Source organism: Manduca sexta, chromosome 22 (assembly GCF_014839805.1).
Source record: "Manduca sexta isolate Smith_Timp_Sample1 chromosome 22, JHU_Msex_v1.0, whole genome shotgun sequence".
NCBI lineage: Eukaryota > Metazoa > Arthropoda > Insecta > Lepidoptera > Sphingidae > Manduca > Manduca sexta.
Window position 1 is genome coordinate 4962081 of NC_051136.1, and position 15803 is coordinate 4977883.

Here is a 15803-nt window from a genome sequence, read left to right on the forward strand (position 1 = left end):
AGCATCTCCACCTACAGCATCGTCGCTAAGGGAGTACGTCGTCTTAGCTGCCAAGAAGATAGACGAGCAAATACCAAGTTTATAAAATACCGTCCTATTGACTCCGAGGAGATTGATCAAGATTCTAATGATTATGACTACCGTGCGCTGATTGAACTAATTAATAAACTTAGGCCCAGAAAAAAATTAACGTCTGTCGGGCGTATAGGTCCGTATTATTCTAATTATTGAACCGGATTTCAAAATTTATAATTCTAATGACTGTTTAAAATATATTATCAATCTGAATTGGAAATTGTTTAGAGTTCCTACTTGTTATTAGGAAATTAAAAAATATTTATAGTAGTTTTATTTTTTAATTTTAATTGGAAATTATTTAGTGTTCGTTCTTGTTGTTCGGAATTACAAAATATTTAAAGCAGTTTTGTTTTTTATTATCACACGCTTGCTATCTGTTCTTAAAGCACCGCGCAGACTTTGTTAACTTATTGCACCTGAAACATGACAAAAAATAAGGACAATAAACAATTAAGATTTCGTATCCACTATCCATTCAGTTACTATGACTTCATCGGTGGCGTTGATGTATTGCCTACGCGGTACGACACGGCTCCGAGGTCATGGATTCAAATCTTGGGTGGGGCAAAGTGGTATTGAGTTTTTCTGCTTTGCTCTTCTGCTAAACTTTGTGCCCGATGTGACGATAAGCTCGCCACTATAAGAGACAGAACCCACATAGTGAAAGGTGGGAACCCTAATGGGCGACCCCTTGGATGATAAAACTGTGATGTATGAATTTCACAATTCTATGAAACTGAACATTTTAATAAACCAAAGGCTCAATTAATCAACTGCACTTTAAGCGACTAAATACTGCTGCGTCAAACAAATCATATATTTAAGATCCTTTAATCTTTTAGATCAATGTTATGTCGTTAAAAACAATCTGGTGTAAAACAATGTACGACGCCAGCGCTATCTATTTAAATATTTCATTATTTTCCATAAGCGCAAATTATGGGATAAAAACAAACAGTGTTAATTCAGGTCATAGTCTACCTGTGTGCCAAATTTCATCAAAATCCGTTCAGCTGTTTCGGCGTTTACTTCTGAAACATTTGCCTCCGGAACGCGACACTCTTACGGGTCGCAATCTGGGCGAATATAATTTATAATTTACCTCGATCTAATCGCTTTCTCTTTTAAATATGTTCATAAGCGAATGTAATTATTGTTTTATATACATGTCTTGTGCTTGTCGCTTCTTTTGATTACAAAAATATATTAGGTTTTATTAGCATAACTAATGAATAAACAGAAGAAAATAATTTCACAACTTTAATTGAGTGTGTAAAATAACAAACCGATTAATTGATTCAATACCGATGTATAAAAATAGGTAAAGTTGAGACAAAAAAATTATAGTTTTGACTCGGCTTCGGCCAGGATGGGTCAGCTTGTTTTACTTTGTATAGTTTTGTGCATCGGGGGAGGATGGGCCGCCATCTGGGAATTTGGCGAAGACCGAAAAGGCAGCGTTGTGATATCTACAGGCAGTGGAGATATCAACATTTTTCAAAAAACCACACGCGTGCAATTTCCAGTAAGATAATATTGTTTTTTCTTTTTATTATCAAACGTCCTTTTTTTTCTTTTTTTATTCATATCATACAAGACAAATGTATAGGAAAATATTAAAAAATGAACCTGTGATGGCGATGCTCACGACGCAAGACACCGGTAGTTAGGAATTCTAAGGACTTCTTTAAATGGTTTAGACTTATTGATTTAAAATCGTATTCACGCCCAATAGTTTACAAAATACTTTTTTTCCATTTTCAGGTGCCAACATGCCACCAGGTAGTGTACGTAAAGGTTGAAGTTCTAAACGAGTTAACAACGCCGGATGTGACCTACCAAAAAGACACCTATACTGTTGTCATCCACTACAAATTGCTTCAAAGCAGTGTGTCCAAATATTACCTAACCGTCAAGGCTATTAAAGAGAAAAATTGCGGGCGACAGGAGAAAAGGAAAAAGAAACTGAAAACGAAAAAGTACCGCCCACCTCCTGAAGAATCGGAAGAAGACTCCGAGGAAGAACGAAGATACCGCAGTAAACAAAGGAAACTAAAAAAAAAATACAAAAGTAATCAATTAGGGTACCCTGTGCCTGGTTCACAAAAGCATGTGGGTCAAATATACGGCTGCCTTACTTGTTAGGTACCTTCCGAACGAAATAATAAAAATATTTTATCGCATTTTTTATTTAATTATTGTACTACATCATTACTTTTCCTTCAATTAAAAGTCTGTCGCTTTACATATTATTTTTAATAGCTCCTATAGAATGTCATGATAGACAAATACAAGTGATTACGAACATGGAAAGTAGATAATCCTTTGTGTTTGGTCATGATCAGTGACAATCGAAAGGAACCGCCATTGCGTCAGTTTAACGGCCCAACTTCAAAAGTTCGGCCATGATTATGCGCGTGCCTATTAATCGACGACGTTTTAGTTCATATTCAACCAAACGAACTTAACCAAGAACCGAACAAAGAAAACACTGTTCTGTTCCGTATTACGAAATAATAAATTCAATAAACAGCGGCATTAACTAGGTTTTAAATACACAAACAGTACCGACATAACACGTACTTAGGACAACAAAAACTCTGTAGCAATGCACTGGCCTCGTCACCCTGAGACTTTGAATGTTACGCAGTGACAGCTTCAACAGACGCCATCCGAAACAAAAAACAGACGCGAGACCTCAGTCGGAGCAAAAGGCTTCCTGAATATAACAGATGCCAAGTAAGGTGCTACAAAATCTTCCAAGGCACCACGTGAGGCCCCGGCCAGTTGCCCGGATAGCCCCGTGCTAATTCTGCCATTGATGTTATGTCTTATGATTTCCAGCAATAGACTAAACTAATCATCAAATTAAAACCCATCAATGCTTGTAGATTGCCGCTTGGAGGAAGAAATAGACAGACTTATTACGTCTATACATACGTTCTCCTACATACCGTATTACTAGAAAAGAATCGTGATTTAATTCTAAAAAACTATGCAGCATTATTAGTACATTATTATTTAATGTCAAATTCCGTAAAATATATCATGTGGTTATTATAATTAGATTTTGAAATAAAGAGGTGTCAAAAAACGCTCCAAATGGTTCGAATACACTATGCTGTTGGCTCCCGAGTTCCTTTTTCTCGTATTTCGCTTTTGCACATACTGTGTGCCTTGATCAAAGACCAAAATGAAGAGAACTAATGAAATTACTTTCCTTTACATAATTATTATTCTTTACTATTCTATGTTTTCTAGCATTACTAGCCTTCGTAAATGTGTCTCTATCCAGCATTAACCGTGTATACATCAAGATCCAAACATCAGGGTTCAGGGAAAATAGAACAGCATAATTGTGTCGCCTGTTGGTGTGGTAATATCTCATTAATCGCAACTCTATCTAAACCTCACTCCAGTAGCACTTGATGTGGATTTAAATCACTTTTCCGTTCCCGTATAGAAAAAAATAACCGTTAATAATTATTAACCGCCGTTTGTTTATTTAACATGGCAGTTAATTGGCTGGTATCTCAATATTAATCTTCTGTCCAATCCCGAGATTAAACCAATAATCAATTCCATTATCACGATGGATCGAAAACAGCGTTTGAGATCATTTATTGAAAACGGCGGTAAACTACCTCTACCGTCATGAACAGTTTGTTCTCCTTAGTATTGCCAGCCGGAAAAACGCCATCTACCGGCATGATTTAGTTATCTAAAATAGTAGTTTATAAAAGATCTGTGTTCATTAATTAATTTCAGCAAATACCAGCTGACGTTTATATGCGTAACAAATTTTAACACGTTAGAATTAATTTCTATTAATCGTCAGTTAAGTTACCGTAATTAAGTGTGTAGTGAACGTAATTGATTTCATGTTTTCGTATTAGATAATATATATTTTTAAATGATGATGATACTACGAATTCTAATTTCATGAGATGTGTCGGGTTTTTATGATATTGTACTGTATCTTATTATGTTTTTACAATGGATTATGCATGACATGGGAATTTGGTGATCGTAATCTAGAGATTCATAAGAACAGCGTTATTATAGCCGACTTTGATGGATGGATGTGTATTTTTCAGCGAACGAAGTACATACCAATTGAAGTAAGTACCTAAATCCTACCCATAGGTTGAGTGGTAGAGAATACCTTCGGCATTAAGTCGGCTTTTATACATTTATGTATAAAAACATTGTAAAAATGTTTTTTTTTTTATATTTTACACAGTCTTTATTGCATGTATTTTAATATTTATTTTAGAAAAGCGTCTTGGCTATAGTCTCCCTTGATACATTGATCATAAGCACTACGTTTACGCCCTTAAGTCTTCAAAAGGACTACCACAAATACCCTTCGTCGTTTAATTTCTGTTCAAACATTCCAGGTACCACCATGCTACAGTATAATAAACGTGAAAATAGAAGTCATAAACATAATATCAACACCAGAAGTAAATTTCATAGAGGAAACCAATACAGTTGTCATTCACTACGGAATGTTGCAGATCAGTTTATCAAAGTATTACATAACTGCTAGAGCTGTGAAACGCATGAATTGCAAGCCAAGAAAACTGAAAAACATAATCCGAATTCCTGTAGAAAACAGAGGTGAAGATACATGTCAGTCTACAGAGCCTCCCGCCAAAAAAGATCGCAGCAAGAAAAGATACAACAAGAAACATGATGTAGTAGTGAAGCGTCCATGGTATGGCTCCTACCACAAGACACAATGATAAATAATATTTTATTGTACGTTGTATGAAATTTTTATCCCAACTTTGCGATTTTGCTAATAATAATTATATAAGCCTTTATTCAGACACAGAGTTTTTAAATTATTTTAACAACTTATACTAACGACTCTGATACCGATAACTTGCTCTGGTTGCCCAACCTGGGCAAAACCTCCTCCAGTTAGAAAATTAAAGACCAGGGTAAAACAGTTATTATCGAAGTTTATTGACAGTAGGTAGAATATTATCGAGGTTTTATTTTCTTTAGATTTACGTAAAATATACGGCATTGCACTTACCATCAGGTGCAGTGCAGTCTCCTTATCGAGATAGAATAAAAATAATAAAAGTTTGTTCGGAAACGATGAAAGAATTTAAAACTTTCCGTACCTATTATGATGCGCTTTGAATTCGACTCTCCTTTCCTTAAATTTTGTCGATAGTACGTACTCTATAGTAAAGTGACAGAAGAAAAACATTTTCATATATATTATAATTCTCTTTGATTCTCTTTGCAAAACATTTTCCATATATATTATAATTCTCTTTGCAAAACATGTTTCTATGTTATGTGCTAGACACGGACATTAAATTTTATTTAGTATAAACAGGGAATAATTTATAAGAATTTATAAAATTTTTGAAGTATTTATACATTTTCAATGCATTACACAATTTCCTTTTTTAGTCAGAGCTCGTAAGACATTCGGTATTTGTAACTCATCATGCATCCGCTGCGAGAGCGTGCTTGCGATGCTCTTCTACAAAACCCAGCGTTTAACACCCCGTTACCGGAGCCAGAAAACCTCGTCCGCCACGAGTGCGCAAGCCTAGAGAATTTAAGCTGGTAAGTTTGCGACCTCATATCGATGTGCTGAGCAATGTAGTTTTTTTTCTTTTTTGTTCGTAAGTACTTTTCAGCTTAGTGAAGCTGGAAAGTACTGAGTTGCTGCTTATAATTATATGCATATTTGCGCATTTGGTAATTGTTTATTAAATGGAAGGATCTCGCACAAAGATAAATATTTTTTTGTGACGGATGCCATTTTAAGAACAAAATATTATAATTATTTCCCGAATAAACTTCTTCTCAACTTCTACTTTCAGCCACCAAGGTTTCCTTTATTGTCGAAGGAGTTTTATTCGTGTTGGTGCAACCATCAAAAAGAGGTATACGTCGTTCTATATGAGTAATAAACCATTGCATTATATGATTATAGGTCCTTTTCAATGAGAAAATGTGTTTGTTAATCTTTCCACGCAAAAATGGAATCATGATAATGCTGTTACATGCATCATCCACATTAGCTAAAACGTTAGATTGTCAATCAAATTATTTCAGTTGCAAATGGCAAAACACATTGTAGACGACAAACCTCCAGAGCTGTTTCCTGAATTGTATCTAAAACCTCGCAGACTGGATTACTACGCCCGTCAGCTGGAGGAAAACATGAATGTTAACAAAGAATTGTTGAAAAGAATCAATCTCATACAAAGAACTGGGGTTAGTATATTTGTAGTACATATGTACATACATATACGCTCACGCTCTTGTCCCATAGGAGTGGGCAAAGATTAATAACAATTTGTCAAGAAACGCTCACGCATATATCTATTTATTTCTTGAAAAGGTGGTGCAACTTAATTAGGTTTGATTTATATTTATAAAATAAAGTGGTAGTGCCTCGTTGTAGATAAATTTGCCTACAGAATGAATAGACCAGCCGACCTGTATTTCAATCATCATAAATAGCACCGTAGAATCTAAATCATAAATATTGAGATTAATAAGTATGTATTTCAGGGTTACGTTGACTGTTGGATGCGTCCAGAACCTAACAATAAGTATAAAAAGTTACTCTGTCAACAAAGACAACGGGATCTGGATGAAATTCGAAAAAGTAATCTCTATTTCTACTCAAGACTTCTTATCGCGGTTAGTACCATAATGAATGTGCTTACTTACATAAGTAGTATTTAGTAGACGCATAATACCATAAATATAATCGTAGGAATCCATCTAACTAATGGGATTAAGCCAGCTTTGCTCAAACTTTTCAATTTAACAAAGTAATCAAATTTTACGTTTTATTTAATGTAAAATATTCACAATTCACTGAATTTATTTTATTCTATTAGGATTAATATACAGCTCTAATAATCTTAGGATTTTTTAAAATGTTGATGACATTTTTTAAAGCAAATAGACGCCACTTGCAATTGTTCAGCGGGCCGTGTGCAAATATTCAGCGGGCCGCATATTGAGTACAACTGACTTGACCTAAAAGACATTTACCTATATAAATGTTCTTGGATATTATATACCTCTTAATTTTTTTTTATTTGTAGAGATCTGAACAGCTACTAACAAGGGAACTCGAAGAACTGTGGAAAGATACAAAGCACAAACTAATACTTGGCGCTACGTAAGTATCGCAATTACGATATAAATAATAATAAAAATAAAAATATAATAGTACTTATATCTAACGTAAAATATTTCCATTCACTACGGTGAAGGAAAACATCGGAAGGAAATCTAAAAGTTTTACATAAGAATTTCGAGAGTATGTAAAGTCTGGTAAGTGCCAACCCGAACTAGGCCGGCGTGGTAGACTAAGCCCTTTTCATAGTAGAGGAAGACGTTCCCAGCTGTAGTATTTTATACAGTTCAGATCGGGTATTAAGTACGTATATTAAAATTATTAATTAATTTTCAGATTACCGTTTATCTTATTTAAGACAGAGAAACTCGACCGTGACATAAAAGAACCAGCTTTTGATAAACCACCTAATGTTCACAGAACTAAGTATACTCATTTTTGCAGAATAGTACTATAGCATATTTTTTCTTTAATTATTACTGGCAGTTTATGTTATTTTGCCTGATTTTAGAGTTTCTATGGAGATTTGGGTGGTTGGCGGCTCTAAGATCGGCAAAGTTGTCATCGAACTATTCAACGACTTGGTCCCCAAAACATGTCAGCTGTTTCTGACTCTTGTTAGGGGTGACGCTTTTGGACACGCATATTTAGGAACGAGGTTTTTTAGGTTATTGATAGAATGCTTTATAGTAGTTAGCTTTGTTTGTGGCATTAACGCCTGAATATTGATCACCGTACAGATGTAAAACCGTCCAAACTAGCCCATGTAAGCGTGTCGCTCTCCAAACTAGACCTGTGTATTCCGCTTTCAAACAGATCACCATAATAGTGTCGACTAGCGAGGAATTTAACGCTCATCAGCCGAATCTCTATTTCGACGCCACTCCACTTATAATCGGATGCTATAAAGTCACTTTGCTGTACTGCAATTAAATACATTAGTTACCGTTATAAATGATAATATATGAAAACACAGCTCAGGTAAATAATTGTAAATTGAAGTAAAGGAATGTATTTACAGAATTGTACCAGATCTGTACTGCCGTGGAGGGGATGTGACCAAGGACAACGGGTTTGGATGCTATCTACCAGAAGGGGAAACTGAACCCATGGGTGCAGAATCCTTTCATTTGAAACACACAGTTCCTGGTAATGTTTTCTAGTCTGCTTATCTTTTATGTTCTTTAAAAAAACATTATTTGTTTACAACTATTTAAATTTTATATCAATTGGTATTTCATAAATATGTTATAAATCAGGGTACGTTATTCTTTTAACAAAATTTAGGTACGAGACGATTAAAATTTGTTATTAAGTTACAAACTCACAGACAGCCTAAATATTGGGCATTTTACCGTTTACTATATACTCCAAAACAAAACAACATATCATGCATACTGTTTCATACTTACCGGCATAAATATTAAAGCGATGGTATAGACGTTGCCTAGGTATCACATAAGAGAGACCAAGTTAAATTTCGATTATTTAGTAACCTATAAAAAAAATATTTATCAATTTGAATACTTGTAAAATCAAAAGGTGTGCTGTCAATGGTGGTTACTCCAGATAATGAAGTTTGTGGTCAATTCAACATTATATTCAAACCTTTGCCGCAGTTCGACGGGAAGCATGTTGTTTTTGGAAGAGTAAGTATGAATTATGGATAACGAGTTAAGTACTATCCTGAATCCTCAAATAGTTTATGGACGAGTATGTCACTATATTAAGAGTTACAGCGCTATCAAGGTTGTTGTGACTCTACTATCAAAACATATAAAACATTCACACATCACGCATTTATCCTCGCGAGCGAACGTATCCTAGCCTATGCCATATCAGGCACAAATCGATCAATCAAATATCACTTTGCCCGTCTCGGGATCGAACCCATGACCTCAGAGCGCTGCCGTATAGCGCATGCAGTTCAACTACGCCATCGAGGTAGTCCTATTAGACTCTACCATCGGCTAAATAGTAGAAAACGGCACGCCTGCAAAGGAATAATAGCAACGATGGAAAAATTGAATTACAAGATAAAGCGTGGCACCACACTGCTCTCGACAAACCAAGACATCTAACGTCAATTATTTCATAATATAAGTACAGTTTCCTTATCATCGCTTTAACGTATATTCTACATGGAACCTTTATTTTTCCTAGATGATATCAGGACCAGCGCAGACTCTAGAGCGCATCAGTGCTCTGGGTCTTCCGCTAGGCACCGCCACCTCGGACTGCATCATCCGCTCGTGCGGTTGGTTTACTCGCTCCGGTCAATACCGGGAAGGCAACCCAAATACTATTAAGTTTCCACCGCGGAGGAAACCAAAGCAATGATGAAGTTTTGATACACATATTTATCTTTACTAAAATTTTTTTGATTGTTTTTCTATGTAAAGGTAATTCAGCGTCTTATTAGCTTCCTACTTGAAATTAATTATTCAAATTGTGCGTTTGTTAAGGGTATTAAAAATTGTCTCTGCGTATATAGAATGTTATTTCAGTTATTGGAATACGTCCCATTTCGTAGTCTTAGATGTCATAAACTAGTTCAGCAAAAAATATTTTTCGCGCACAAATGATAGTCAAAGCATGGTCAAAAATTTTGTTTTTATTTCAAATCATTTACAAAATAAATATATAAATCCAAATGCAAAGATTTAATACGAAGTCGACTTGTAATTACGTACACATTCATAATCAAATCAACAATTAATACTTGAGTCAGGTCTATAGAACATCGGCAATGTCACTCTATCTTCACAAATAATCCACACGATAATATCAATGCCAGCAACTGCAAAGGAACAAACAGGAATATTATATACAAATATAAAAGAATTTATTGGATACCAAAATATGAACCACGACGACGTGGATCAGCTAGTCGCAAACACAACACCATTCTATAACTGAGTGGCGATTGATCATGTAAGTATGTTAAGGGCGCGTACCATGATGAAAGCCACAATAATGGCGGCAGCACCGACGTAAACCGCATCTTCACGAAGGAAGTCAATCACCTTCGTCAAACAACCATCCACGTACATAGTGGTGGGGTTCGGCGACGACTTACAGTCTAATCTCTGAAATAAACATTATTTTTTTACATTATAAGATTGCATGAAAATTTACTTTCATATTAAATTACATAGTTTGCTCCAACCTTACTAAGTAAATTAGTTCCTAATTTTCATTATACACACCTTGCCAGGATAAACCTCCTGGCAGCAGCTCTCGGGCACGTTATCGTTCCAGTCCTTGTAACTCTTGACTCCGCAGCACTGCAGGTAGGTCTGCGTGTCGTCCCAGGACCTGGTGTATTCATGCTTCACACCATAGTACGGGATAGCGGCGTACATCTCGTGGTTCAACGTGGTCAGCACCTTCTCCCTAAAACACGAACTGTAGGATCCCGCCTACTAGCATCACCACAAAGATGATGAACACCAAGATGTAGTACTGGAATGAAAAAAACTCTAATGACGAGATCCGTTGTACAGAGGCTATATGCTTTTAACAATAAGCAGATTTAATGCTCGCACCATGATTATAAGCAAAATAATAATCAGTACAAATAAGCGTTTCAGGTCTGGCTATTTGGGACAGAAAGTCCCTCGTGACTCTATGTCGGATCAGGGCTGTACGTATGAGTCTGTTATAGTGATGTTTACTATTTTGACATAAACCAATCAGACGGTGTGATGGAAAACGACGCTCAATTCTTTTTGCAGTCTATGCAACAATATGCTAGGTAATTCTATTTCTTTTTATGAACATTTTCGTGGCAAAATAATCCTTTATACAATTTGTATTATGACGGGACATACACCTCAATGCGCATACACATACGTACCGTGAGCAACATGCACTTGACCTCCTTAGCAGCGCCGCAACAGCCGAGCAGCGAGAGTAGCATGATAGCGGCGCCCATCGCCACCACCACGCCCACCGACGCGATGAACATGTTGTTGCTCATCAGCGTGCTGGAGAACGAGCGCGTCGTCCACACCCATATCCCTATCGCTAGCGCGAGCGCTCCTCCGATCTGCAACAATATAAGGCTACAGCAAAGTGACACCATAGCACCTCGTGGTAAGTGGAGTGCTATCCAGATAGAGCATCAACTAACGAATGATTATCGTCGGTTGACACAATTTTGAGACCTTTTCGAAATCGGATAATACAGGCTTATCCCTGAACGTGATATACTTATCTACATGATCTATATAATTTCAATAATCATTCCCAAGGGCAAAAAGAGAATTGTCGCGCCTCCCTCCTTAAAATTGTTGACAATTGCCGTTGTATGTATAGATATCATCATAATTTTCATACACTATACTATATATACAACGATCTACAAATCTAAAGAAATCACTACTAATTTCTGTGTCTTTGACCCCTAGACAATGAGCAAGGCAACTAATCTAAGAACAATGATGTCATCGCAATTGAAACATATCAACCTACGAATACAAGAACCTGTTAAAGCCGTAAACTTACTTTGAATAATCCATTTAAGAATGTACCAATTAAAATTATATCAAAACCAATTAGCCGATACCCTAATTGAATGCATCTACCTACGCAACGACCCAATGACTTAGCGGCAGCCGATAGCAAAATATATGAAATCTTAAATCTGAGTTTGATCTCCATGTCTAACTTAAACTAGTATATTTTGTACCCACAACGGCGGTTACCTTCTACCAGACTGAATAGAAATAATCATAATGACTCAAAAAATCCACTAGAAACAACACTACTTTTCTATGACAACTACGAAAAATTGTACAACAAATATAACGTGTCACGAAAATTGCAGAAATTAGTTTTATTGCCAGTTCGCGCCCTTTAATTACCCTCTGTCCCCAGACCCTTGATTATCCAGATATGATCTAAATAGCCGACGTGGTTAATAGTAGGGGACAGCCAGCAGATGTTCGTGCGGCTGCTAAATTGTTTTGCTTAACGGCTACTATTCGCAATCTATTTAATGGTGTAAATATAATAAATAATGTTTTACGATTATTTGTTTATGACTTATTTCGGTAAATTTGTTCGTATATTTTGATATACCTACGTTTTGTACATCGTTCTACATTACGTACTACGCGAGTTTGTGAGAATGTTTCTTAAAAATAAGTAACCGCTTAATAGACTTGTGTGAAATTTAGCATACAGATACCCTAAACTAGTATTTAGGCAACTTTTTACCCAGAAAAGTACTCAGCAAGAATCTTATTCCTGGAAATATTTCTCACTTGGATCGAATCACGAACAGTTTATTTTATTTTATTTATTTATAATACATTATTGTGTACATCAGAAAAAACAGTATATTCACATAGAAATAAACTACAATTGGCGGTCTTGTCACTCGAGACAATTTCTTGCAGACAATATCTTGCTTGTTTATCATCTTTTAGAAATCTTTGAATATATTACTTCTACAATATGTCTATATTGCAGACTCTGTTAAATATAATGATGATTGAACCACTAAGAATCCCACGAACATCATGATATCATCATGCCCTTCACAGTTACTTTGCAGGACATATTTAGCAGTTATAATAAAACTACGCATATCACCTGCATTAGAGGTAAGTCAAATATAATAATGGCATTATTATTCTATATAACCTAAAACCATATTATACAATACTCCAAATATAAATTATCTTTGCTGCAGCCCCTTAAATATTGTCGCGGTTCCTAGCGCCACTTGTACATCTATGAAAAAAAACTTTTTTTTTCTTTGTTGGCAATTACCGAGATGAAGCAGCCTATGTGTTAATCAAAGACATAGTCTCTCCGTGTACCAAATTTCATCCAAACCCGTTCAGCTGTTTATGCGTTTACTTCTTACAAACATAAAATCATTTTTACAAACTTTCGCATTTGTGTTATTTAGTAAGAAGTAAGATTATCGCATGTAGTACGTAATACTCACAAGCGTTATAACATTGATGCATATAAGGGAGAACTTCATGCACCTCCCGCAGCTGTCCATCGCACCACCCATGCCCATCGTAATTCTAGAACATTACAACAATTATTGAAGTAAATACTTTTAGTTGATCTAAATAAAATATGGGAATAAGTCAGGCATAAACTCTTACACAGACAAAGACCAAAACTTCATAAGTAACGTAACTGCATTAAAACATTTTTTTTTTCAAATGCTATTGTCGCGTTACCTGTTATAGGCAATGCATGTAATTGATGAGTGCATGTAATTTTTACAATGGTCTAATAGCACTAAAATTCTTACAAATACTTAGTTCTTGCATTACAAAGAGTACGGGATAAGCAAATATTATTTAATAAATAACTAAAGCTTAGTGTTAATAATCTCTATTGTATATTAACTTTTCTCATAAGACTGTTCAATAAAGTGTTCAAATAAGTAAATAAAACATAAGCAAAACATACCTAAACTGCTTGAGAAATTATTACCAAATCAATAGTATTAATGACGTCAGTAAGTCAATCTATTCTGTCAAACTCATTAGATACATAAATTAACATTGATTGCGGAAGATCAGATGTACATTTTACGTTGTCTCATACATAGACCTTGGGAAATCTAACTGTTAGTATAATGCTTCATATGTACAATAATATTCTGCAACTCAAGCGCAACTCGTAAAAAATATTTATCTTATGTTTAAATGAGCTTATCCCAGAAGAGTCATTTTGTCATTTTACCTGATGTCCCCATAGTAGACATAACTTACATAAAATCACACCTTCCCAATTCAGGAATTGGCAGACGTGTCATCACACCCATATTAAGTCAGCTATGTTGTAGAAGGTATTCGTTATAGATTATGTTAACACTTTATTGTCAATAAATAGGCAACAAATTTAAATATTATGACAAGAATTCATGACATATCATGGCGTTTTGATTATTTTATTTTGAATCTGACAAGACTCTTAACGCATCTTTTAATGAATGATCTATTTGGTACAATTGCTTTATATAAGTATATTGATTAATACAGTAGCTACCTATAATAATTAACAAGGTAATATATACGTTACTAATAATTGTTTCACTCACCAAAATAATTCGTTTGCTAGAAAGATTTAATTGTACTAAACACTATTTATTCAATTGAAATGCAAAAATATGTCAACGACCTTCATATTCTCACGGGCCTCAAACAAATAACAGAGTTAACATATCATATCCCTACTCTGCTAGTTTTAGCCTTTTGAATATAATTGAGACAATAAACTACACTAATAGGTTTCTTGACTAATTACATTTGCCATTATATATTTTAACGATCATAATGATGTATCTAAATGTACATATATGTAAATAGTTGACTGTTAACAAACATGATTTATTATGCAAGAAATAAGAATTGATAGACACTTATGTAAATTTTAAAACTCTTAGTCGCAAAACAAGTGGAACGAGATTCAAGAATCAGAGAGCTATAATTTACACCGATCTAAGTGGAAGGGCGTTTCGCTAATGTAGATCTAAAGACCGTAATAATGAGTGTAATAAGATCAGTAATAACACAGACTTTAATTTAAAACCTAACTAAAATTTATTGGTTCATTTAATAATGTAATGATCAAACATAGACCGATACAGACTAATTTACATAGTCTACTCTCCACTTTTTCGAGTTTTTTTGACATGGCTAGATCAACTGCATTTCCTTAAAATAATTAAGTCATGGTATATGAAGAGAGCAGGAGAGAGGAATTCAAGACTCCAATGAATAACACATAAGTTGGATTGATACCTATGCGATCACTTCGTTGTAATCGAAAGAAGGAAATCGAAACTAACTCGCCCGAATCTAATGTTTCATGCTAGAACATTTGAAGCTGTCGCTATGATTTGCTGTCAATAGATAATTATAATGAATAAATGTAATAAATAGATCAGACATAAACGTAAGTATTTGATATAATTTGAAAAAAACTAGTCATCTACATTAGTAATATAGAGCCAGGTATGCTTTGCTGAATTTATTTCCATGTATAAGTCACCTATTGTCAAATAACAACAAAAGTCACTGTTTCTTACTAAGCACGACGGATATTGGTTATATCTACATCAAAACATACTAAGGCTTACAAAAAAATGAGATAAATAATGTAATGTAATAAGTCAACTTATAAAAAACTAAAACATTTATTCATCATAGAATAATTACCTGCTGTACCTGTATTTAACTTTGGTATAACATTCAATTTAGTTACAATTAATTGCTTGTCCGGTCGACATTGCCCGATTTTAAAGTTTAAACATGTAATCTAGAGAGCAACGACTTCTTGTTTACTGCGTTTACCTTATGAACTATCATATGTTTAATGTACAGCCAATATTGTTCATCTTATTTATTTACCATAAATAATAATAAACATATTCTATAAATAACACTAAGTACTTTATCTTCACTTGACAGTTCATAGACATAAAACTTCAAAACTACCCTCAATAATTTTATAATCGGTACTTAAACCAAATTTATTTGGGATGATATAGGGATACAAGTATTTATGATGCATTTATGTGATATTCAAATGCTAAGCTTACATTTGTTAATTC

The 15803-nt window shown here is 34.7% G+C and overlaps 1 protein-coding gene, 1 long non-coding RNA gene and 1 pseudogene across 2 annotated transcripts; 1 reads left to right on the forward strand and 2 right to left on the reverse strand.

Annotated features, from left to right (window-relative positions):
* Window positions 1–336: 336 nt before the first annotated feature.
* Window positions 337–1174, reverse strand: LOC119190128. The gene is made up of 2 exons (XR_005112774.1): window positions 1060–1174; window positions 337–494 (listed from the first exon to the last, which is right to left on the reverse strand). It is a non-coding gene; the product is annotated as an uncharacterized LOC119190128 (long non-coding RNA).
* Window positions 1175–5189: 4015 nt separating this feature from the next.
* LOC119190233 lies at window positions 5190–9703 on the forward strand (annotated as a pseudogene).
* A 101-nt stretch (window positions 9704–9804) lies between these two features.
* On the reverse strand, window positions 9805–15732 carry LOC119190213 (tetraspanin-9-like). The gene is given in 7 exon segments (XM_037441544.1): window positions 9805–10010; window positions 10168–10299; window positions 10420–10611; window positions 10613–10675; window positions 11070–11261; window positions 13173–13257; window positions 15409–15732. Coding segments are annotated over 6 exon segments (705 nt in total). The 5' UTR covers window positions 13251–13257; window positions 15409–15732; the 3' UTR covers window positions 9805–9962.
* Window positions 15733–15803: the final 71 nt, after the last annotated feature.